General features: G+C 40.0%; 1 protein-coding gene across 3 annotated transcripts in view; it reads right to left on the bottom strand.

The window, feature by feature from the left end:
• Positions 1-22,133, bottom strand: part of LNPK (lunapark, ER junction formation factor) — a 73,530-nt gene extending 51,397 nt beyond the window's left edge. For 2 of the 3 annotated variants that reach the window (XM_054044347.1, XM_054044349.1), the window contains exons 1-5: positions 22,051-22,133; positions 16,686-16,775; positions 12,849-12,893; positions 10,857-11,044; positions 6,782-6,840 (exon numbers count right to left, since the gene is read on the bottom strand). In XM_054044347.1, the coding sequence (XP_053900322.1) occupies positions 6,782-6,840; positions 10,857-11,044; positions 12,849-12,893; positions 16,686-16,712 (319 nt within the window). In that variant the 5' untranslated portion in view covers positions 16,713-16,775; positions 22,051-22,133. The remainder of the gene's footprint in view (positions 1-6,781; positions 6,841-10,856; positions 11,045-12,848; positions 12,894-16,685; positions 16,776-22,050) is intronic. The other variant, XM_054044348.1, reaches the window with a different exon arrangement.
• Positions 22,134-24,578: the final 2,445 nt, after the last annotated feature.

The following is a 24,578-nucleotide window of genomic DNA, read 5'->3' as shown; positions in this document are numbered from 1 at the left end:
ACAGCATTTCCAAAATATAACAAAATCCCAGTTTTATAAGAGAAGATATGACTACCAGAAGTTCATCTCATTACTACAGAATAGAAGGGACAGTGTTACAGCCAGTAAGCACAACATCTAACCTTTATCTCTAAGAGAAAAAAATTAAGTCAAATGCATGTGGGATTTTTCCTGAAAGTCAATACTAGTAGTTCAGTACTTATGGAAAACTCACTGTAATAAGTCAGAATGAATTCCCTGGATACTACCAATTCTCTGCTACCTCCTTTATAGGTGAACAATGCATTCTAACAAGCAAAAAAATATAAAAGGTATTTACAGTTATTTTTCCTCCCTTAGTGTTATTTAACAGCTTGCTCGGTACAGCTCATTTTGTGGGCTCAAAATTTATTTTGCAGCATCAGTTTTTCACAAAGATAGTACATAAGCGAGAAAAGGCTATAGTGACAAGAAAACTAAAATTATGGAATTACATAACCATTATTTAAGCCATCGCAAATTCATAAAAGAAGACTACTGGAATAAGATTACATTATCTATGAATTGTTACTCAAAATTTAAAAGAGTTTACATTAGTGTTTGTGTTCTCAGATGACATTTCAATTCTTGCTGATTTAGTAGGCTTCTTTCATCAAAGCAAAGATATTTTATTTGTTAATTTATAACATCCACCACAAATGTATTTAATTGGGCACACATACATAATTTAAAACAATTTATACAAAGCGACAGCTATCACCAATCCAGTAACCTCGTCCTCAGAAAAGATCAATAGGTATGGTGCAAGGCCTAGAAACCCACTGTTGTTGGGCCAGCTGGGAGGAGTAGTTTCCAGAGCCATAGAGCCCCCAAATGATTAAATATTAAGGCAGTTTGCTCACACACTGTGACACTGACAGACTATGGACTGGTATGTGACCCATAACAACTTAACAAGAGGCACTGAATAGTAAACAGGGCCATTCCTTGTAGATAGTTATCAAAGCCATGTTAAGTAGACTTGAATCTTTAACATGTTTGCCTGTATTGCTGGAGAATCAAGAGTAGATACTAACTGTATTTGTCTGTGTTTATCTATATCTTGTTAGAAGTTTAACAATGTGATTTAATTAGTTTGTAGATGCTAAAATCCTGTTTCTATCTTTTAATGACGTGTTACTGTATTCTATTGAATCAAAGACCAAAGATATAATATATAAGATATTGTAGGAAGTAAACTATTTACTTTGTCTTCAGCTTACACTGTCTATGCCATAATGAACTGTCTTGATAGTTTGAATGGTTAATTGCCCTATGTTAATTAATACAAATAGTTACCTATGTATGCATATGAAGCATAAGATTAGCTTCAAAGCAACAATATACATTACCTAGTCTTCATCAAAGGAAGGCCCTTCTGTGATGATTGTTGTCAAGAGGCTATCAGCCTGCTAAAGAACTATAAAGGAAGCTTTGGGCCTGATCCTTTTTATCTCACATCTGCTTAAACTTTGACAGGGAAAGTCTAAGCCACAAGACCTCCAGGTTTACTCTGGGTTCACCCTGGAATTCTCACAGAAGGAAACTCTGCACCTGGACTGCCTATTGGACTATAACCTTTTACATTGATTTCAGAAAGACTTTTACAAATCAGCATTCTCACCATCTCTGCTATGAAACAAACGTAAGGTTTTTATACACATTTGTATGTATATTAACTATATATAACTCTCTTTTTTTCTTTTAGTAATAAGTCTTAGATCTAGTTAATAAGGATTGGCTGTAAGAATGTATTTGGGTGAGATCTGAAATATTCATTGACCTGGCAGGCAATGTGTCCGCTCTTCTGGAATTGGTAGGACTAAGTATGGTGAATACAGTTTTCAGTAATCTCTCACTATATTAGACTTGGCTGTCTGGATAGGAGCCAAAGGGTGGATTGCTTAAAGGGGGACTGTATTTTGGCTTCTTGGTAACCAGTGTGATATTACAGAAGCTAGTTGGCTACCGGCTTAGTGAATCTAATTATAGAATAAACCACCGGTTTTGGAGATTGTCTGCCCTATTCCTTGCCATTTGCACTGAGAAAGCATTCTCAATATGACCCCTCCAGGCACCATGGTCACACACACCATTACTGAATTTGACTGCCACAGCAAATTACGAGAGAGAGGCAGCCTCCCAGATAGCCCACACCATTTAAGACTACAGATCAATGACAACAACTCAAACTGCACCCAGAAGCAATATGATGCCAGTACAGTTGAACAATTGGAAGATGTTCCAGTGGTTAATACTATATAACAGACAAGCAGCTACATTCTTCACCAAGTGCAACTTCCCAGTGGTCTTCAACTGCAGCCCCAATGAGCACTGCAGTATTTTTAAAACATAGAATCATAGAACTGGAAGGGACCTCAAGAGGTCATCTAGTCCAGTCCCCTGCACTCAAGGCAGGACTAAGCATTATCTATACCATCCCTGACAGGCATTTGTCCAACCTGCTCTTAAAAATCCTCAATGATGGAGATTCCACAACCTCCCTAGGCAATTTATTCCAGTACTTTACCATTCTGACAGTTACAAAGTTTTTCCTAATGTCCAACCTAAACTGCCCTTGCTGCAATTTAAGCCCATTGTTTCTTGTCCTATCCTCAGAGGTTAATAAGTACAGTTTTCTCCCTCCTCCTTGTAACAACCTTTTATGTACTTGAAAACTGTTATGTCCCCTCTCAGTCTTCTCCAGACTAAACAAACCCCGTTTTTTCCACTCTTTCCTCATAGGTCATGTTTTCTAAACCTTTAGTCATTTTTGTTGCTCTTCTCTGGACTTTCTCCAATTTGTCCACATCTTTCCTGAAATGTGGTGCCCAGAACTGGACAATACTCCAGTTGAAGCCTAATCAGCGTGGAGTAGAGCAGAAGAATTACTTCTTGTGTCTTGCTTACAATACTCTGTTAATACATCCCAGAATGAGGTTTGCTTTTTTTGCAACAGCGTTACACTGTTGACTCATATTTAGCTTGTGATCCACTATGACCCCCAGATCCCTTTCCGCAATACTCCTTCCTAGGCAGTCATTTCTCATTTTCTATGTGTGCAACTGATTGTCCCTTCCTAAGTGGAGTACTTTGCATTTGTCCTTATTGAATTTCATCCTATTGACTTCAGACCATTTCTCCAGTTTATCCAGATCATTTTGAATTTTAATCCTGTCCTCCAAAGCACTTGCAAACCCTCCCAGCTTGGTGTACTCCCTTTGCCATTATCTAAATCATTGATGAAGATATTGAACAGAACTGGACCCAGAACCGATCCCTGTGGGACCCCACTTGTTATGCCCTTCCAGCATGACTGTGAACCACTGATAACTATTCTCTGGGAATGATTTTCCAACCAGTTATGCACCCACCTTATAGTTGCTCCATCTAGGTTGCATTTCCCTAATTTGTTTATGAGAAGGTCATGTGAGACAGTATCAAAAGCCTTACTAAAGTCAAGATATACCACATCTACCACTTCCCCCCATCCACGAGGCTTGTTACCCTGTCAAAGAAAGCTATCAGGTTGGTTTGACACGATTTGTTCTTGACAAATCCATGCTGTTATTTATCACCTTATTTTCTTCTACGTGTTTGCAAATTGATTGCTTAATTATTTTCTCCATTATCTTTCCGGGTACAAAAGTTATGCTGACTGGTCTGTAATTTCCCAGGTTGTCCTTATTTCCCTTTTTATAGATGGGCACTATATTTGCCCTTTTCCAGTCTTCTGGAATCTCTCCCTCTTCCATGACTTTTCAAAGATAATTGCTAATGGCTCAGATATCTCCTCAGTCAGCTCCTTGAATATTCTAGGGTGCATGTCATCAGGCCCTGGTGATTTGAAGACATCTAACTTGTTTAAGTAATTTTTGGCTTGTTCTTTCCCTATTTTAAAGACTCTGATCCTACCTCGTTTTCACTGGCATTCACTATGTTAGATGTCCAATCGCCACCAATCTTCTTGGTGAAAACCGAAACAAAGAAGTCGTTAAGAACCTCTGCCATTACCACATTTTCTGTTATGGTCGTTCCCCCCTCATTGAGTAATGGGCCTACTCTGTTCTTGGTCTCTCTCTTGCTTCTAATGTATTTGTACAATGTTTTCTTGCTTCCTTTTATGTCTCTGGCTAGTTTGATCTCGTTTTGTGCCTTGGGTTTTCTAATTTTGCCCCTACATATTTTTGTTATTTGTTTATATTCATCCTTTGGAAACTCAGTCAAATTACACTTTTTGTAGGACTCTTTTTTGAGTTTTAGATCATTGAAGATCTCCTGGTTAAGCCAGGGTCATCTCTTGCCATACTTCCTATCTTTCCTACGCAGTGGGATATTTTGCTCTTGTGCCCTTAATAATGTGTCTTCGAAAAACTGCCAACTGTCTTCAATTGTTTTTCCCCTTAGACTTGCTTCCCATGGGATTTTACCTGCATGGGCAATTAAAGTGACCCAGGCAATAAAAATTAACAGATTACAAGTGGAAAGGAAAGTGATCCACAAGTTAACCTCACGGAGCACCTCCCAGTGGTGGTTAAAATGACCTCCCTGTGGCAATTCCTGGAACTCACTATTAGGAAAGTGTCATATTTTAGCGCTCAGCTAAATTTAGCAGATGAAAACAACGAGGACTCAGTACCATATAGCCAGTATTTTGGAACCAGTGTTATTTAAATAAAAAAAATTTAAAAAGTCCTAAGGGCTAGACTAGGTCCAGAGCAGAGAAAGCACATCAAATGTCTAACCAAACAGATTAAGAGATACTAGTGACATGGATCCCAGACACCCTAGAAACAAAGGTCTTAAAGTATTCCCAAATGAGGGCCTCTTGAAGGAAGAGTTATTTTAATAATGGACACTGAAATCCCCCCGACCACATCACCTGAAGATCCAATCTCTCAACCTATTACCATCACCTCTGCCTTAGTCAAGGTAATCTTCAACCATCCTACTCTCCTCCATGTTCTGTTTTTGGTCAAACGCTGAGAAAGCAAGGAAACCACCACGTGCATCTGATGAAAGTGAGACCAAGCTTCATCAAGCATATGATGGTGGGTCAATTCAACAGTCTCATTATCCGTCCTCCCCCAACAGCCACACACAGAATATCAAGCAGTATGTAAACCATTCACCTTCCCCTGCAAAATATAAATTCCCCCACTACAGCTTGTGGTGAGAGAGAAAGACAAGATAAAAGATTGGCCTCCCAGAATAGCCCCATCTAGAACAAAAATAGAAACTCCCACCCCACTGTCACTAGGATTAAGTTTAACAGTTGTACTCAGAAGGAAAAGGGTATGGAGGAAGAGAAGTCTGAGCTAGTCTGTTTAGTTTTTGGCCAAAATTGTTCAGTTTAAGATTACAACCTAGTGTCCTTTGCCCATTCAAATTCCCACTGCTTTCAGGTAATCCAAGCTCTATTAACAAATAAAATTTGACACTAGCTTTTTAATTAAGGTAGAGAGCTTTGTCCTTCCCATTTCCTGGAATGGTTAGACTTAGTTCATATTGGCATGTTCCAAGTTGCATAAAAATTCCCTCAACACACAGGTTTAACAAAAAGTATTAAGTTAGTCTGTTGAGTTTAAAACTTCTGTAAACTTAAAATATCCAGGCAAACTACACAGATACTGCAGAAAGTGAAAAAAGTGCAACATATTAGCACAAGACACTGATACACTTTCATCTCTAAAGAAAATAATCCTGGAACACATTGAAAAATAAAGCTATAGGTATATTTATATCTAAAACATTTAAGCAGTGTTGAATCAGAGGAAAGATGCTCAAAAAGTTATGTTGCTTAACTTGGTAAATTACAAGGAGTTTCAAATAACCCAAGTACAACTCTTGAATCTCCTTTGAGTCATAAGACACAGGGCCAAATCTCAATTCTCTTTACATGTTTCGCATACATCAGTAAGGTGTGTTGAAGGCAATCTCGCCTTTAATGAAGAGGTCTCTTCATGAACTCTAAATGATATGGACAGGCCCGCCACCACAAATGCCTGTTTTTAAATTTTGCCTTAGAATTTATCCTTTTATTAGAACTCTGGCCATCCCTTTTGAACATTCTGAATTATTCTCATGCCACCTATCTGTACTACTTTAAAAAAAAAATCAGGAATTCCCATTGCAGTGGATAGGCAGCTCTCAAAATACAACATATTAATATTGCATCAAGAAAATGATGCTTGCCTGTCTCACTTTCCCATTTAGAAGATGCTGCTGCTTTTTAATAGCATACTATTACAGCCATGCTACAAACAATGAAGATTGCAGTAGCCTTAGAACTTATTTCATATAAACAGTCTCTGCCCTTACTCATAGCATGAGAAAGTTAAGACAGTCAAAATACTGCCAGAGTACTTGTAGTAACATTTTTGAAGCCCTATATTCAATCGAGCTTATATTCTAGTCAGGGGGCCATATGAGTCTCTCACACAAAATCATAGAGTTTAAGGCCAGAAGGGACCACTAGATCATGTATTCTTATCTCAAAAGTAAATGAAACCCAAAGGAGATTGGACTATTGTATGCCACAGGCCATTTTAGAGATGGGAAGAAAAGAGATTAAGTGACTTTCCAAGGAAGTAAGTGGCAGAAACAGAATTTAAGAGTCTACCAAGTCCCAGTTCTGTGCCTCAACCAAGAAGTCATCATTCCTCTCCTGGAAGTTAATATAAGTACCTGTATACCATTATATTGAGTCTCAGTCCTACTAATTAGTTCCACAGCATTTGAAAAAGACTGAAAAGATACTTACTGTTTCTTTCTGTTCTTTTGGAAAAGAAGAAAATGAGCACTGTTCTTATAAACCAGATTCTGCGGGGCGGGAAAAGAAGTTATTTTACTTTAAGACTAATAAAAACTCAAAATAGTTGAATTTGTAATGGGAAGCTAACTTCACCCTCAATTATGGAGTGACTAGCACTCCTCCAAAACGGTTTACAAGTAGCCTATTCTGAAGGTTTAATAGAAACTCAAGTTTCACAGAACAGCTAGTGTCGAACACTTTCACAAAAGGTGGCATTGTTCCCCTCCAACATTTCTTGCAAATGTTGCAAAGGACACCAACAGAAAAAGTAACATTACTCCTAGGTCACATTTCCCTTGTAACACCTCGTTTTCAAAGTAGATTATCTATAATCACTTCCTTCAAGGAAAGCATCCTTAGCAACTATGCAGAAAATAGTGAAAATCTTCACAAATCTATTATAAAGTGGAAAGTTATGAATGATGCGCCAGCATTTCCTCCCATCACAGCACTGATTTACATAAAATCAGTCATGTTTCTATTAAAATATAATGAAACAAATTATTACTATGTGAAGAGCTAATGAAGAAGCAGCCACAATGGCAATGTCATATTTCATGGGGAAGTTGTAATATATACCCTCCAAAAGTAAATCAGTAAAACCTATAATAATAAGAATTTTAAAAATAAACGACTGGCACATATTTAGTCACATATTATAATATGTAAGGATTCAAGCAAGGATTGATTTTCATGTAGAAACATTATAAATTCAAGGACTATGCTGCTCAAGTAATCTGCTGCAAACAACTTCATTTGCAGGTTACTCCTTGAAATAGTTATCAGACATATACGAACCTGAGGACTAGACTTACCAGCTATACTCAAAAAACTGAAGATTTGGAAGGTTAATGGGGAGGGGTCGTACCAGAAAGGTCCACAAAAAACCGTTATTGTGCACTTGCTACATTCAATCTTTTTCCAAGCAGAAGAGTAAACTGACATTATTCTTGTCAGAGTCCTGTAAAATTGAATAGCAGCAGTGATGCTGACCCACCTCTTGTCAGTTTTATCCTGCTGCTTCATAAGACTATGAATATTAGCAGAGACAATGGAGCAGTTTATCTGCACTCTTAGGAAGAAAAAACTGCACTGATTTACATTCATTTTACAGTAGTAAGGTTCTCCTTTCAGGCATAAGGATTAGAAACTATTATTTTAAAAAAATAACAAGTGCTACTTAAACTGATGCTTTCAGCCCCTCTTGCTTGTTGTCAGGAAAATCTACCAACTCCCTAGTGGCAAGTAGATTTTCAAGCCTCACTGAGAATTTTATATAAAACCCTGTTTGTCATAGGCACTATATAAAAATCTAAAGGCAGACACAGAATTAAATGAAGCCAATAATAAATATTAGAGGTCTGCACGAGGTTAAAGCAAAGAGTTACCAAAAATCATGTTTAGCATCACAAAGAATAAGCAAAATTCCACATTTTAATGTAACACATTAATATCGCTGTTTGATAAGCACATACTTAGCATTTATATATTACATTATTAAAATGCTTACAACAATTAATAGGCACACAATCCCTGAGAGATAAGTTAGTTAACTACTATCCCAACTTTCCAGATGCAGGTGTCAAGGTATGTAGGTGAAGTGACTGCTGAAGGTCACAGACAACAAATCATTGACAGAGACAGGATTAACAAAGGCACACTATACTGACATTCCGCTTTCAAATTCATGGTTTAGTAACTATTTTTAAAATAGCTATAAAGTAGTATAAGGATTGCTGACATATTCCTTATATGTCATGTGAGTGGCACCTATTCTCTATAAAGTGATGATACAACGATGCATCATATGTCTATAGGGTCTTAAATTGTTTTGGAGAGTAGGCTATAAACCCAGAAGCATTATTTCCTTTAACAATTATGTATTTTTTCCCAAGCCAAGTTTCTTTCCCCCAACCCCCACCACCTAGTACTATATGTTGAGCAACCAGATAGTGCTATTAATACTGAAGTTTCCACTCTAAATTCTCTTTTTTAGGACTATAAAATGTCCACTCCAGCTCTCAAATTTAAAAGGTTAAATGAAGAATCTTATCAATTTAATTATCAGAGAATTAAACTATTTAAAGTTTCAGCTGAAGGAATGAGACAAAATAATTCTGAATGGAACTAATTGCAGTTTTAAGAAGTGAGGCCTTCTTATGTGCCACTGTTTTTCCCAAGTCTTCAGTTATTTAAATGTAGGTATTTCAAAGTTAAACATGCTACATATTCCTAGAACCTAGCTCACTGTACCAGCATCAGTAACATGCTCAGACCTTGTGGGAGCGACGTAACACAGTACTGTTATTGAGTGACTGCAAGGTGGGGGAGGCAGACATTTTCCAGTTTGCTTAAGGCAGAAAAATCTCTCGAGTTAGTACTGGATGGCACCAAGCATTCAACATAGGTTCACCTTTTGACTGAGAGAGAAGACATGCTGGCAGCTGCTTGCCATTCATACCTGCCAAAGAAAACTGAAGGGGACTGGACTCCCCACCACAGTACAGTATATAATGCCTTTTGTCTGCCCCCAAAAAATTTCCTTGGAACCTAACCCCCCGCATTTACATTAAATCTTATGGGAAAATTGGATTAGTTTAACATCGTTTCACTTAAAGTTGCATTTTTCAGGAACATAAGTACACCTTTAAGAGAGGAGTTACTGTACTCATTTCTACACTCATTTGCCACATTTGAATATGAGAGAGAGGCTGGCATAAATAGCAGGCTAGCTAAAAAGCCTGTTTCACAATACTATCAGGGAGGAAAAAAAACAAAACCTATTCATTCTCTTTTGTCAAAGCCTACTTGAGCCTTCATTTACAGATCAGTTCAGTCAGTATATTGCCGTACATGTATATTGGTCTACATGTTTTATTTCATGAAATGCATGTCCATTTTCAAGTGAACATCAATATTGTATAGCAACTTAGTACGTATTATGAATAGCAAGATTACTACATGTGCAAAAAGCATTTTAAAAGACTTTTGCATGTAGTTTTGCTGTCCATAGTCTGCACAAATCAGTTGTGCTATAATATCTGTATTAAAGCCCCAAAAGGCTAAACAGACTTCATGCCTCTCTGCTCCCACACAAAGGTGATCCAAGGTGAAAATCCTGTCAAGCCTAAGTTCCTGCAGGGGTAAAATTTGAAACTAAACTCAAAAATTTGAAAACAAGACACTTAACAAGCAAAGTAATCAGCTCAAACAAATAGAACTAAAATAAACTTAGCAGCCATTTTTCCTACTGTATATTCAAAGAGTTAATAGCATTCTACAATAAGAAAAAACTCTATCAAGAATACTCCAATAAACAGCTCCTCATGTCAGACTCATGCACGTTAAAGGGACACTATCAACTTTAAAAAAAAAAAAATCAATTCAACTTGAACGTTCACATAGTTTTGCTAGTTGCACCTAAAATGAACTTAAACTGAAAAATTAGAACATTTTTCTTTTCCAGTTTTAGTTTCCAGCATTCCGACTACCTACAAAGTATTTTGTTTGTGCAACTGTTTCAGACAATGGGGTGAGAAAATTTTGTTAAAATCTAAAAGATAATAAAGCCATAAAAATGGTCCAGGAATTTTAGGAGTAGCTGTAGTACCCTAATAATTTAAATATTTTTTAAAGGACTAGATTTTGAGTTGATGATATCCCTTTAAAAACCTCAGAACAGGAGTATAACTTATCTTCAACCCAACTGTAAACTCATTTTAAAGCTGTTCAGATTTACATAACCCTACTGAGTATCATTCTGATAAGCTAAGCATCTTCAGATGTTGACACTTTTTGAACAGAAAAATCTTTCCACTCCAAACCCAGACCCAGCAGAGACATTTCCCTCAAAAACATAAAAAAAGCATGTGCCTAACTACTCAGATCTCTTTTAAAGGGAAAATCCAGCAAGTTGTGATAACTCAAGGGTTGTCAAAAACAAATTCAGGCCCCTGCTGAGATTCACTTTCCACTTCCTTTCAACAAAGAGACAGCAGTTAGGAAAAAGGCATATTTTACTTACATCAATGGAAATGCAAAAAATGGAAGCATCATAATCAGCCTTGCTGTCCATTCATCAGGAAGATACCACAAATATACAATTAAACACGTAATAAGATAAAGAACTGATGAGTAGAGAAGTAGTCTTCCAACCCATAGCTTCTGTAGCCTCTGATTTTTTTCTCTAAATTCTTCTAATGCTTGGATTTCCTGTAAATAAAGGATTTTTAAGTGACTATTGGCTGAAGTTAACTGATGCTTTATTAGGTTTGTTGAAGTTGAGGATTTCAGTATGACATTTGAAAACATTACAAAAGCAATCACGCTTTCTGTACTTGACACTGTTTGTCCAACAGATCTAACAGTTTTCATAGCATCAACTACACCTTAATACATTGGTTGTGGCATGGACCAATTGCCCTTCATTCATGAGCAGATAACATTCCTTGGGCAACTACAGGAACCCAAGAGTGATATTAAGAATATATAAAAAACAACAAGGAGTCTGGTGGCACCTTAAAGTCTAACAGATTTATTTGGGCATAAGCTTTCGTGGGTAAAGACCTCACTTCTTCAGATGCAAGTGCCACCAGACTCCTTGTTGTTTTTGTAGATACAGACTAACATGGCTACCCCCTGATATTAAGAATATATGTATTTTTAGCTGTCTTAATGGAATTTAGTAACTTGGAAACAAGGGGGAGAACCAGCATCATGGGACCAGGCAGCTTATTGTGTTTACAGCAAAGCGTTCCGCAGTCCAGTTTGAGTACTGTTGCTTTAACAGGCATCTGTGAAACTTCAAAATATGTTTTTATATTTTAATAGTACCATCTCCTTCTGTGACAAAGCTGAGCTATTGCAGCCACTTCAATTTTTTATTTTTTTAGTACTCCCTCCCATTAATAATACAGTCCTGAATATTTTAACGCTGTTTTGTTTTTTTGTCAGATGGATAAATGATCTAGCAGTGCTTTGTGCTTTTAGTGACAACAGGATTACGCACACCTTCATTAATTTGGCCAATGAAAATACAGACTGGATATTTCAAAACAGGTCATTGCTCCATAAACAGACATATTTCACAAATGCTGACCAGAATCATACAAGATCACTGAACTGTCTCTTTAGTTATTCTGTCCATGGTCTTATTTTACCACCATAATAAGAGTTGCAACAACCTACATTGAAGCTTTTTGAATGAGCCAAATGAATAGGACTTTCTTCTAATGACATTTTTTGGAGAATATAAAAATGAAGGCCTAACCATTAGCCTTAATTAGATTCTCCAACCAGGCCAATTTAACATTCATTCACTTTACAAGTTGTTGAAATGTAGACTTAGACTATAACTTATGTAGCTATTTCTTGAGGAAGTACTAATGTTCAAAGTCATTTAATTTTGAGGTTCTGCTCTCTGCTTTCCTTCTCCTGAAACTCCAAGTCTCTAGTACATCAATGCTCAAGTCTGGAATCAGCACCATTATAATTTTAATTACAATTATGCTTGGAAGGATTTGATTTTCTTTATCAGTAAATGTCAGTAAACATCGATTTCACCTTATGCACACAAACCAACAAAAAATTATTTCCATTGATAATAATCAAAATAGACAGACAGGCAAAGTAAAAAAATGCTGCTTAAGAACTTAGATTTTGATTTAATGATATTTACTTTGTATATATTGACATGTGATGTTGACAATGTGTGTTTTAATGGTTATAAAGCTTTAACTTTCTGAATCTGTCTACTGAGGATTAAATAATTACCTGATCCCCCGCCGATAACTTCCTGCAACTTTATAGTTTTAAATAAATAAAAATTTTAACACATTGATATATGACAAAATTCTAAAAAGTTAAAATTGAGTTCTGCCAACACTAATTAAAATGTATATAACCTCCTCTCCTCCCATATTTGTAAAAGCTTGGTGATTTTAAAAAACTGCCCAGATGTTAGATGTCTATTTCTAAAGTAAACAAAACAGGAATAGTGCGGAGGCAAAATACATACCTTATCAATTTTCTCCAACACTTCTACTGTCGAAGGCTTTGCCTGCTTACAAGGGAGGGAAAAGAGGCGTCATTGAACTCTACAGTGATACCCAAGTTATTCTATTTACAACATCCTGCCAGCAGTACTTGTATGTGATAACAGATTAAGAGGTTTTCATTCAAAACCAAAAAATGAAGTGTACTTTTACTTTGTAGTATCTACAACCTACTCATTTTAATTGACTAGTTACCCACTTTCCATGCACATTTTTTGCTGACATTAGCTGCTCATAAAGGCTCCTCTCTAAGCCACACACTAACAAGGATGTGCACGCTGCCAGCAGACCAAGCACTCAAAGACCTGATCTACACTACACAGGGTAGATCAACATAAGGCCATTTATGTCGACCTAATTATGTCAGTGTACACAATACAGCCTTGTCCCGCCAATGTAAATGCCCTACTACACCGACATAATAACTCTACCTCCACGAGAGGTATAGAGCTTATGTTGGTGTAGTCAGGACGACACAGTGTCTGTGTAGACACTGCGTTACTTACATTAGCTGTTGGCTGTCTTGTCAATTTCAGGACTAGGTGCTGGAGCCCTGAAATTGACAAGAAAGCCAGGCAGCTAGAGCCCAGCTGCGCCCAGCTCTCTGCTAGGCTGCACCTGCCCAGCTCCCCACTCAGAGATCTGAGAAGCCCAGGCAGCTAGCCTCTGCTCCTGGTGGAGAGCTGTGCAGAGCTGAGAACCCTGGCTCTCAACCCCGCCCCACAGTCAGTAGAAGCACTCCTGGTGAGGACACACACCACCAACAGAAGGAGGGTACTGTGGTGGTTGGTGTCCACACTAATTACTGTGGGGCTGGAAGTTGACCTAACATAGGTCGCCTTAAGTCTGTAGTGTAGACATGCCCTTAGAACAGGGGGTCTCAAACTTCATTGCACTGCAACCCACTTCTGACTACAAAAATTACTACAGGACCCCAGGACAGAGAATCAAAGCCTTAGCCCGCCCAAGCCCAGCTGCCCCGGCTGTGGGGCCAAAGCCCAAGCCCCACCGCTCGGGGGGGGGGGGGGGGGAGACAAAGGCCTGTAATCCTGGGCCCTGCCACCCAGGGCTGAAGCTCTCGGGCTGAAGCTTTTGCCCTGGGTGGTGGGGCTTGGGCTTCAGCCCTGGCCCCCAGCAAGTCTAACACCAGCCCTTGCAACCCCATTAAAATGGGTTTGAGACCCACTTTGGGGTCCCAACCCACAGTTTGAGAAACACTGCCTTAGAAGAATCTGCTTCAGTGCCTAATTTGTGCCAGGATTTTCCAGGGCTGATCCCTGACACCTCCAGGCTTAGAAGTTCATAGCCTCAACACCTCTGGGCTTGCTGCCAGTGTTCCCTCTAATTTTTCCCACTCATGTGCAGAATGAATTTTGTTATGTGCACCAATATGGAGGCGGCGTGTGATACATCACCTCCATATTGGTGCACATAATAAAATTAATATGTCAAGGTGGGGCCAAGGGGCTTGGAGTGTGGGAGGGGGCTCAGGACTAGGGCAAAGGGTTGGAGTGCGGTGTGGGGTGAGGGCTCCGACTGGGGGTGAGGGCACAGGGCTGAGGGCCCTGGGGTGGGGCCGGGGTTGAGGGGCTCAGAGCAGGAGCAGAGGGTTGGGGTGCAGAGGGCTGAGGGCTCTGGCTGGGGGTGCGGGCTCTGGGGTGGGGCTAGGATGAGGAGTTTGGAGTGCAGTGGGTCTCCCCCGGGCTATGGTGAGGATAGAGAGGATTCCACCCCAGCTCTCTCCCCACAGTTCCAGGGCAGGCTGGGGAAGGGCACCTGTCCCCCAGCTGCACCAGGTTCGGGGCCAGGCTGGGTCAGGGCCAGGGGAGGGGCACCTGTCCCCTGGCCGGATCAGGTTCGGGGCAGGCCGGGGGAGGGGTGCCTGTCCCCCAGCCGCAGCAGGTCCAGGGCTGGGCTGGAGCGGGGCTGGAGGAGGAGCGCCTTGGCAGGTCCGGGGCTTGGACCCTGAGTGCATGTACGGCGCTAAATAGGCAGCTGCACTGCCGCACAGCTTAGCGGAAACTTAGCTTGCTGCATCAGTTATGAAAGTAAAAAAAAAATTGGTTAAGCTCCGCACCCAATTGCTTGAGCACCGGCAACTTTTTCTTTACAAATTAAGAACTCTGCTGTGCAGGAGAGCTGCCCTTCATTGTTCTCTGGGACTCACCTTTCCTCTACCCACTTCCAGTGCTAGTGATCTGGTGTAAACATACAGTGGCAATAAGGAGGGAGGTAGACCAGACTTGGAGGAAGATTGAAAGAGAGAGTACATGTGAAAGGCAGAACACCTGTGTAGGATCAGAGACAATTATGAATGTAGGATATGGAATAAATGAGGAGAGGAAGGAAGGAAAGGAAATATATTAATGAAGAGATGAATGAAACAAGGGAGGAGATGTGAATAGCAGAGACCACCTCACATTCCAACAAAAAAGTCATGTGAACATGACTGCCTGTGTGTGTGTTTGTTTTAAATAAAAATTACTAGCAAATGCAAACAGAATATTTTTCCCTCCCAGGAGGATTCCTTTCAGGAATAAGCAACAGAGGGTCCTGTGGCACCTTTGAGACTAACAGAAGTATTGGGAGCATAAGCTTTCGTGGGTAAGAACCTCACTTCTTCAGATGCAAGTAATGGAAATCTCCAGAGGCAGGTAACAGGAATAGAATCTTTCAGGAATAGATTCCATCTTCCAAAATACTGAGTTTTGAGAAATGAAGCAACATCTCAACCTGTTCATTATCTTGTTTGGGTCCCCCTCAAACTCAAGTAGAGGTGTCAGCCAAATGGCACAACATGAGCAGGAAAGTTATATTTTACCTTTAAGGGCCTGGTTAAAACATCCATTATACAAATTTGACAGGTTAAATCTTTAGAGGACAAGATTTATGCGGTATTTGGTTAAAAACTCAAGACATTCTTTGGGCATTCAACACATTTGAGAAATATACAGTGAATTCAGGTTAGCTTTAAATAGTTTGCAGTTTACAAGTGTTTTGTAAAGGAAGCTTTCACACTTAGATATGCCAAAAAAACAAGAAGGACCTAGGACTATGGAACTTACTCCTGCAAGAGGCAAGAATGACCAGACTTCACCATTCATGTCTTTGACCTAACTTTGCCATAAGTTCCTCACACATTCCAACAACAAACGTGTAAACTAAAGACGCTAGTTTTCCTTCAGACTGGGAAGGAAGGGAGACTCACTTCTATTTTTAAATATTTGGTAGGCGCTCTTATACTAGTACATATATTTAAGTCTCTAGACAGATAAAGGATTATACTCTCCTTGATTTATCCACTAGTACCTAGGTTAAAAGGCTCAGGAACAGCAACCAAATTACAACCTGTATGTACTGCTACATCTGTCCTGATCCAGTGTTAAGTGATTATTTAGCTCTAGAAAAGGATGTCTGAAGGAATCCCTAAGGTGACAGCCATCTTCACCACATTTCCAACAGTTACAAATTCAAAGCAAGGTCCAAAGGCAGGACAAAGAAAGCAGTAAAAGTTAAGTAAGGCACAAAAACAGCCTATTAGTAAAGACATGCCCTAAGTGGATTCTGAACTCAGGCCTATTCAGCTATGCAGTTTTCCATTTGGGTAGCATGACCAATGTTTATTTGATTATTGGTTTTCAATCAGCACATAGATGAATTACTAGAAATTTCAGATTCAGAACAGTTTTTTGACCAAAGTATCATGAACAAATACAGAATTCTATTCTAAACCATATCAAAGTATTTTAGTCTTCTGAACTACCTGTAAAGATTTTTATATTGTAATAAGATTTACTTACCCTCCAGCGGGACACTAATCCACCCATTTTTTAATTTGTGGAAATAGGTTGTTTTGGTTGCTTATAACAATCTTCTGATGGAATTCACAGCTAGAAGTAAAGCATTACTGTTTAAGAATACGCCAAAAGTACATTTTAAGATGTTTAAGGTGATATTTCACAATTGCATTCTAAAATATAAATTAAATAACACTGCATACAGGTGTCTATCATCTCCAAATTCTTCACATTATCCTGCACTCCAGCCACCGGTTTTAGAACCTCTTTGTATTGTTAAGTCATTCTACTAATTAGCCTACCAAGATTGTGGGCCAGTTTATGTTTTGCTTTGGAGATATCTATCTACAAGCAAAATACAAAATAACTAGTAGTCAGAGACCCAAGCCCTTGTCTTCATTAAAGTGCCACAAAAGTTATAATTTAGCAAATGAGAATTATTTAACTGCTATATAATTTAATTAGCCATAAATTAATTCCAACTGCAGATTATTTAAAATTCAGACCACATTAAAAAAAAAAAATCGAACTTGTCAAATTCAAATTTAATGTGAATTGAATACTCTTGTGATGTGTCAGATTGGCCTCTCTTTGTGCCCAGAAGATATACATTCCAGCCAGCAGCAGTGCAATGGTGCAGCGATAGGTCAGTCTCCAGGTCCAGCTGTCTGCCAAGACTGACAAGAATTCCAATCAGCAAAAATCGTAATGTAGTTTTTACTATATGGATGCTTCACTGAAAAATGGAATAACCACCAAATTACTTCAGAAACCAATGAACAGCAATCATAAACCAACAACCTTCAGCCACGAGCTTGCTGAGATGGGTTCAGACAGAATTACAGATGAAAGATTGTATATTTTGCTACCATTTTAGTCCCTCAATTTAGAATTTTTATCTATAAATAAGTGAGAAAAAATTAAGTTATAAATTCCTATTTGTAATAATCAGGGATTCTAGAAATCCCTTTGCCACGGAAAAACAAGGAATTTACATTTTTATAGAGAATCTTTAATTTTTACATTTTGTAAAAAAAACTATATATAAAAATAAAACCCCATATATCCGAGCCTCCATTATCCAGCTCTCCGTATTAACGGCACCACCAGCTGCCCGGGGCTGACAGTGACGGGGGCTTGGGCATGTATGGTTCAGATGATACAGAGAGGCAGATAATGGAGGCTCAGATAAATGGGGTTCTACAGTCCATCAATAAAACATTGTGTTCAACAGATAGACCTATATATATCATGGCTAGGGAAACTAAAGTTCAGCATTTCATTTTAATTGTGGAAAAATACGGATTTTTATGGAGTTTTTTAACCAGAGAATTTTGGGGAGGTTTTAATCACAGAAAGCTAGGATCCCTGGTAATAATCCCAAACCCAAAACAAGGGTTTGTACCAAGTGTTTTGAACTCAGTAGATTGAAGTGACACTGTCTCTAAGAGAAATATTCCTTCATTTTAGCAAAGGTATTAAATTACCATTACTAATTATCTTTGGCCAAATTAAAGATACAGAAACTCCATCTAGATCCAGATTTCTTCTCAAAAAGTTTAAGAGGTTGTCAGAACACGGTAATAATACAGTACACATAGCACTCACTACAGCTAATACTGCTTTAGCTAAGTACCTCTTCACCGTTTAAGGAAACCAAAAATTTCCATGGAAGCCAGAACTATGAGAATGCAGTTAAGTCTTATTTTCTGAAAACAAACCTTAAAGATGCTAAGAAAAATCAGTATTTGAACTACTGCCAAATTAATGCAAAAGAACAGATGGACAGATCAACTTTCCTGCTGCCAAATGACTAATCAAGAGGGGTGAGCTGCAGAAAAGGAAAAGCACAACTACTTTCTGGGTCCCTTAGATTTACCTGGTGGATAGCCACTACTACTACTACTACTAGAGACCACAATGAAAGAGTAATATATTTGTTTTTAACAAAACTTTTTTTAGCATTAAGTTTATATAACATCTACTTGGCAGTCACATGCAAGGCTGTGTATGCCAAATATGTATTATATATTTGGACCAGTCTGAGCAGACACTTTGCTCTTGAACACTTCTAAAAAAGAGATGCTGTTTTTGTTGCAAAATCATATAAGAAGGGCTAAGCTACAATGTGTCTAATTACTCACCAGAAAGTTTGCATTCTTTAAAAGGACACAGACAATTATATTTAACTTAGCTTTATTAGTATCACTTATCTATTTTGAAACTTATTTGGCAAATATCTGAGAAAGAAAGCAGGCTTGCCAAAATGCAGGTATGGATGGACACATGTTCATATGGACTAGAACTGTGACTTGCTTTAGTGTACTGTTCTGAAAAATCAGACACTTTTAAAGGAATGATATCTGATATGAATGCTAAATTAGAGAAGCAAGTAAACTTACTACTCTTTATTTATATGACATGTATTATATTTGAAAGATTAAGCATTCCCCATTGTTTTGGTTTGCACATGAAGTACATTATCTGCCAGCCCTTCCAGTACCACTCTTCTTCCCCCATGTCTTTCTTCTGCAGCTCTTTCACAAACAACCATAGGACAGGTTTCCTCCAGCTCCTCCATAAATACAATATCCAAGGGTCTTGCTCACTCTACTTCACACATACACCATTAACATCCTAATATCCACCATGACAAAACTTCCCCTTCCCTAGACCTGCTTCCTTTCATGCCCTCATGCCAATAGCAAGTTACAGCTTATTTCCTCCTCTCTGTCTCCACCAGCACGAGTAGACTTCCTCTTTTCACTCCGAGTGATAGTCAGTGCTGTGATAGAACCTACTTCCATAATCATCACATATTACTGAAAATGCAACTGTGTTACCATGTGCAGTATTTGCTACCCCAATGCTGCAAAGCAATAATTTAAGTGTCCAAACCTTATCAATTAAGATAAAAGTTATGTGGAAACATTTTACAGTAAATTCCTAAATTGAGAGATAAAATATGTTGACAGTATCCCTTCAACCAGATAAACTAGCTTCCGTACATTACTTTATAGTAATCAAGAAAATCTATGTGAAAACTGAATGGTTGTGAAAATTAAATGACTGAATGAAGCAGAAGGGAAAGTTTCAGATTAAGCTTTCTTCTTTTTTTTTTTTTAAGGGAAGCTGACTAGTCAACTACTGAGCAGGAAGTCCCACCCATATAAAACAACTGTAGGAAAAACTAATAGCAAAAATCAGAGGAATATCTGCATGCTTAATTTGGTGTTCTGCTAAACTTGTTTCGAGAATTGTGCACTTACACAGACTGCTTTCTTCAGGTAAGACTGAAATATGAGCATTTTGTCTTACTTTAGAACTCTAATAGAACGCTAACCTTAAAGCAAAGATGACAAGTGTCAGACTCTCCAACAGCCCTTCGAGAAAAAATGGCGTAAAAAAATGATATAGAAAGTCCTATATTTTCAGCTTCAGGTTTCTCCACACTGCTGTAATAAATAGGTGTTTTGTAAAATGCAGGTGATCTCAAAAATCAAGTTTAGATCCTTTAATTTTGCAACCTGAAACACTTACGCACAATATTCTCAAGATTTAAAGTCACCTCAATTCAGATAATGTACAAAGGGATGACTATTGAGAGTTTACAAAACTGTATGCAAGAGATTCTATTAGATGATTGCAAGGATTTTTTTCCCCCTTCAATAGTAGACATACACAGTTTTGTTTGCAATTTTCACCAGAAAACCATTTTTGCCCATAATTCATCGATGCTTTCTCTTGACAATTCAGTGCCAATGCAACACCCACAAATGAAAAAAGTGGAAGCTCATTTTGAGTTGATTCCATTCCCTAAATCCAAATAAAATCTTTTAAAGACACCATTAACTAACAAAATATAATCCTCATAGCCTTGACTAAAAAGCCCCAATATGCTTTGTAATTAGAATCACATATGATTTGGTATTTATTCCAGATTTTTTTTTAATCTTCAAGTACTATAAAAATAGTCAAGATTGCATAAAAACAGTTGACAACATGTTCAAATGTGGTGCCTAAATTATGTTCTTAAATCAATATTATGTCGTTGATTTAAGAGTCAAAGTTTTAGACATGCATTTTTGGCCAGTATCATCATAAGTTTTTAATTCAAGAAAGCCAACCATGCAGAAGAGACAATTAGGTGTGGAACAGCCTGAAACAATCCAAGCTTGAGGATGGATAGACCTTTGAGACTACAATGTTAACATTTTTAAGTTTCCTTACCTATGTTGCAAAAACCTTAGATTACTAAACAAATTCTTAAAATCAAGTCTGTTTTTCACCATTATGGCTGCCTGTTTTTGCATCTCAGTTTGAGCAATGAAAAAAGACTCCTGAACTTAATTTTAGTTGTTTTTTTCCTCCTCAAATTTCAAGTTCTTATAGATTAGCATAAGCGCCAGTGTTTGGGTTGCAAACCCAGTAGAGGAACATCTGCTAAAAATCTTTCTATTGATTAGTTTTTTAAATGTCATTGGAAATATTTGATGGTGTTAAGTTTTGTAAAACCTTATTTTAAAAACAGATTTAGGATCAAACCGGACTTCAAAGATCAATTAAGGAGTTTACTGGATTCACAGTATTGAGCCAGATCTGGGAACTTCCCTGTCTGGTGCAACACCATCAACCATGGTCACTCTGGTTGGCAAAACGGTCCTTAGTAGACTGTGCATTTGATGATGAATTAATGAGTGGTTTGGTTAAACACCTTTTTTCAGTCTAGTTTTCTACAGCTGCCCATGAAAACAGACTAGCCAAGAGACACCAACTCTGCTGTGAGGCTACCTGTACTGAGATAGCTGTACTGGAAACTAATGTAAGCCACTCGCAACTATCTTTTGTCTGCAAATCACTTATGAAACATGCTCCCATAACACTGTGCCACCTGCACCGTACTTTACAGAAGCAGGAACAAACGCATAGAGGCTTTCCCGGGGCCACCCCCAACGGCACAATTCTCGTGTGCTGGCCCATGGAGAACAAGCTGCTGTGACAAGCTGCAGCTCTCCTGTCCTCCTCCCCCAGCCTCCCGGGTCGCCTCCCCCCCACCACCCCGTGCACTGGGAGCTCACTAGCAACTAGTTCCCCTGAACAGGACGAGACCCGCCCCTCTCCCCTAGCTCTTGCAGGGCGCGAGGCCTGCGCGCCAGGGAGAGGGGCCGCCTGTCAAGCCGGTTGCGGGGGAAGCTCCAGCTGCTGAGCTGAGCGCCGCCCCCTCCCGCGGGGCAGAGCGGCCAGGGCCGAGGGCCGGGCCAAGGAGGGCCCCCAACCACCGGGCATCTGGGCCGCCTGCGGAACCGCCCCCGGCCGGCCAGCGCAGAGCCCCGGGATACGCTGGTGCCGAGCCGAGCCCCCCCCGTACCTGCCGCGGGTCTGCCCCGCTCATCCTGCTGTCACCTCCGCCGCCTCCCGCCGCCGCTGACAGGGCCGCAGACTGCCCAGCTGCTCTCCCATCAAACACCGCGCGCCGCGCGCAGCCAATCGCCGCTCCCCGAGCCCGGATCACGTGAGAGGGGAGCGCCGCGGAGCTGCGAACTGCCAGGCGGCGCTGCCGCTGCTGTGCCAATGGCCGTATTGGTGAACCGGGAAGTGGGCGGCGCGGGAGCCTCGAGCCCCCCGCCGGGCCAGGGCAGAGGATGGGAGGGGGCGGGCGGCTGGAGAGGGGGCACCCGGCGCGGGGACATGGCGGCTCCCGCACTCCGCCTGGCCTCGGAAAGGAGCCGGGCAAGGGGGGTGGAGGCGTTTCTCGTTCGCTCCCGCTTTTCTGAGCGTTCGCAGCGTTGCTTTTTAGTTAAGGAAGGCAGGGGCCACGCGTCGCGTGTGGGCGCTGGGAGATGCACGCGTGCTCGTGTTGACAGGGAATAAATACAATGCACGTTGGTGGGTGGCTCTGTCGGCGCTCACATCTTGACAGCAGCAGCGCAGACTTCCCCGCCCGGCCCTGCCCATCTAATGAAACAGCAGTAAAGTGCTCTACACCGGCACTTCCCGGACAGATACGTTTGAGGCCAGAGAGCACATCTGAAGAAGAGGAAAAGACACAGGATAATTCAGGAGAGGAATATTGAGGGGGTTGTGACTGAGCAAAGTTAAGAAGGAGGAATAGCTGAGGCCATGCAGGGGGAGCAAAGGTTTGTAGAGTGCAAGGACATGGAGAACGTTCTAGGTATAGGGCAAATGAGAGATATAGGAACATAGAGAGAGAAAGAGAAAAGGTCAGGAAAGAGATGAATGAGAAGAACAAGGGGAAGAAAAGGAGAAGTGCACAGGAGAGAAGTAAATAGGGACTTTTTAGGTAAAGCCTTTTAGGTGAGACTGAAGCTTGAATTTGATCTGGTGATGATGGGAGTGACATGGGAGGAGAGGGAGATGACTTCAGAAGCAACATTTTGAACAGACTTGACCAGGGTGGGCTGAGATGCAGTGAGGCCAGAGAGGAGAAGCTCACAGTAATCAATGTGAAAAATGACCAGCACATGGAGAGAGGAAGTTGGGGTTCGTAGGCAGTCAACTAACATTATCTAGTGCCTGCACAAAACTTTAAAGATGTAAATTATATTAGTGCAAGTATTATTAAGGAATTGCTAGTATATCTCTGGAGTGAATTGTTACTCTGTCTCTAACTGGGAGCTATTCCTGAAGAATCATGCAGAAGTTTTGCCTAGTGCAATATGTATGTGCACTAATTGTTGGCAAATATAATAGATGCTTTTCAGAGGCAGCATTTTCTTGTGGCTGTAGTTCTAGTAATTGATTTTGAGCCAGAAATCCCTGTGTCCTTTAGTACCTACTTACCCAAGAAACAACCTCTCTCCCACACAGTTGCTGAAAGAGGTTTATTAAGATAATTTTGGTAACAGCCCCTAACTATCCCGGGGCTAGAGGCAGGGTTGAGGTTGCGTCCTGGACTCTGGGATTTGCTTTTTCACTGCTATATCAGTTGCTATGGCAGGGATTCCAGTCTCTTCCCGCTTCTGGTTCATTGGAAATGTCAGCAGCTAATGAAAGGATGAAAAAGTAATATGGGCTGGGCTTACTCGGCGGACGAGGATCACAAACAGGGTGACCTTTTGGAGAGGGAGTACTATTTCTCAAGCATCCTGCCAACTACAAAGCAGTTATGGTTAGATACCAATTCCAGCTTTGGGAGTTGGTGGTATTTTAATTGTATCACTTTCCAGAGGAACAGAAAATGACGTCAAAGGAGCAGGTGGCTATAGGATGTGTAGTACCCAGTTGTCTTACAAGCCACTTACAATGCTTCCAAAATATTGGGCAGTGGGGTCAACTATTTCAGTTGTTAGTCTTGCTTCAAGTCATCAGGCTTTTTTTTTTTTTTCATCTGATGCTCAGGCTCATGAAAAGAATCTCCAATTCAGAGGGGTAGCATCTCTTCAGAGCCAAGATGCTAGGGAAGTATGATAGTCTCTGAGGCTCCTGCAACTTTGTCAGAGGAAGAAGTCCTTCACATCACCTGCCTTTCAGTACCAGGGCATTATCCTTCTTGTACTGGTTTCCTTCTGCAGTATCTAAAACAGCAACCTTGTTATCAGGGTAGTGGGAAGCACATCAAAATAGGTCTGCTTTGATTTTATGCCCAACGATCCAGAGCATGTGTTAACATCTACTTTCCACCCTTCCTCTTCTTTCTTTGTGAACTGTTTAATCTTGGAGTATGGTGGAAGTTTCCTTGGGGCATGGAGTAGAATCACTATGGAGCTATCAGTCAGTTTGGCTATGCAATCCAATTCCACTCTATGCTGCCTTCCAACCAATCTAGCTTTTATTTCTGGGAAAATGACTAGAGAACTCCAAGATTCTACCTGAGGTTGATGGGGTCATGGATTCCAAGGCTGGATGCGGGATTATTGCAATAATCTAATCTGGCAT

Source organism: Malaclemys terrapin, chromosome 11 (assembly GCF_027887155.1).
Source record: "Malaclemys terrapin pileata isolate rMalTer1 chromosome 11, rMalTer1.hap1, whole genome shotgun sequence".
Taxonomy (NCBI): domain Eukaryota; kingdom Metazoa; phylum Chordata; order Testudines; family Emydidae; genus Malaclemys; species Malaclemys terrapin.
The sequence above is the reverse complement of the archived record's forward strand: the minus strand, read 5'-3'. Positions and strand labels throughout refer to the sequence as shown.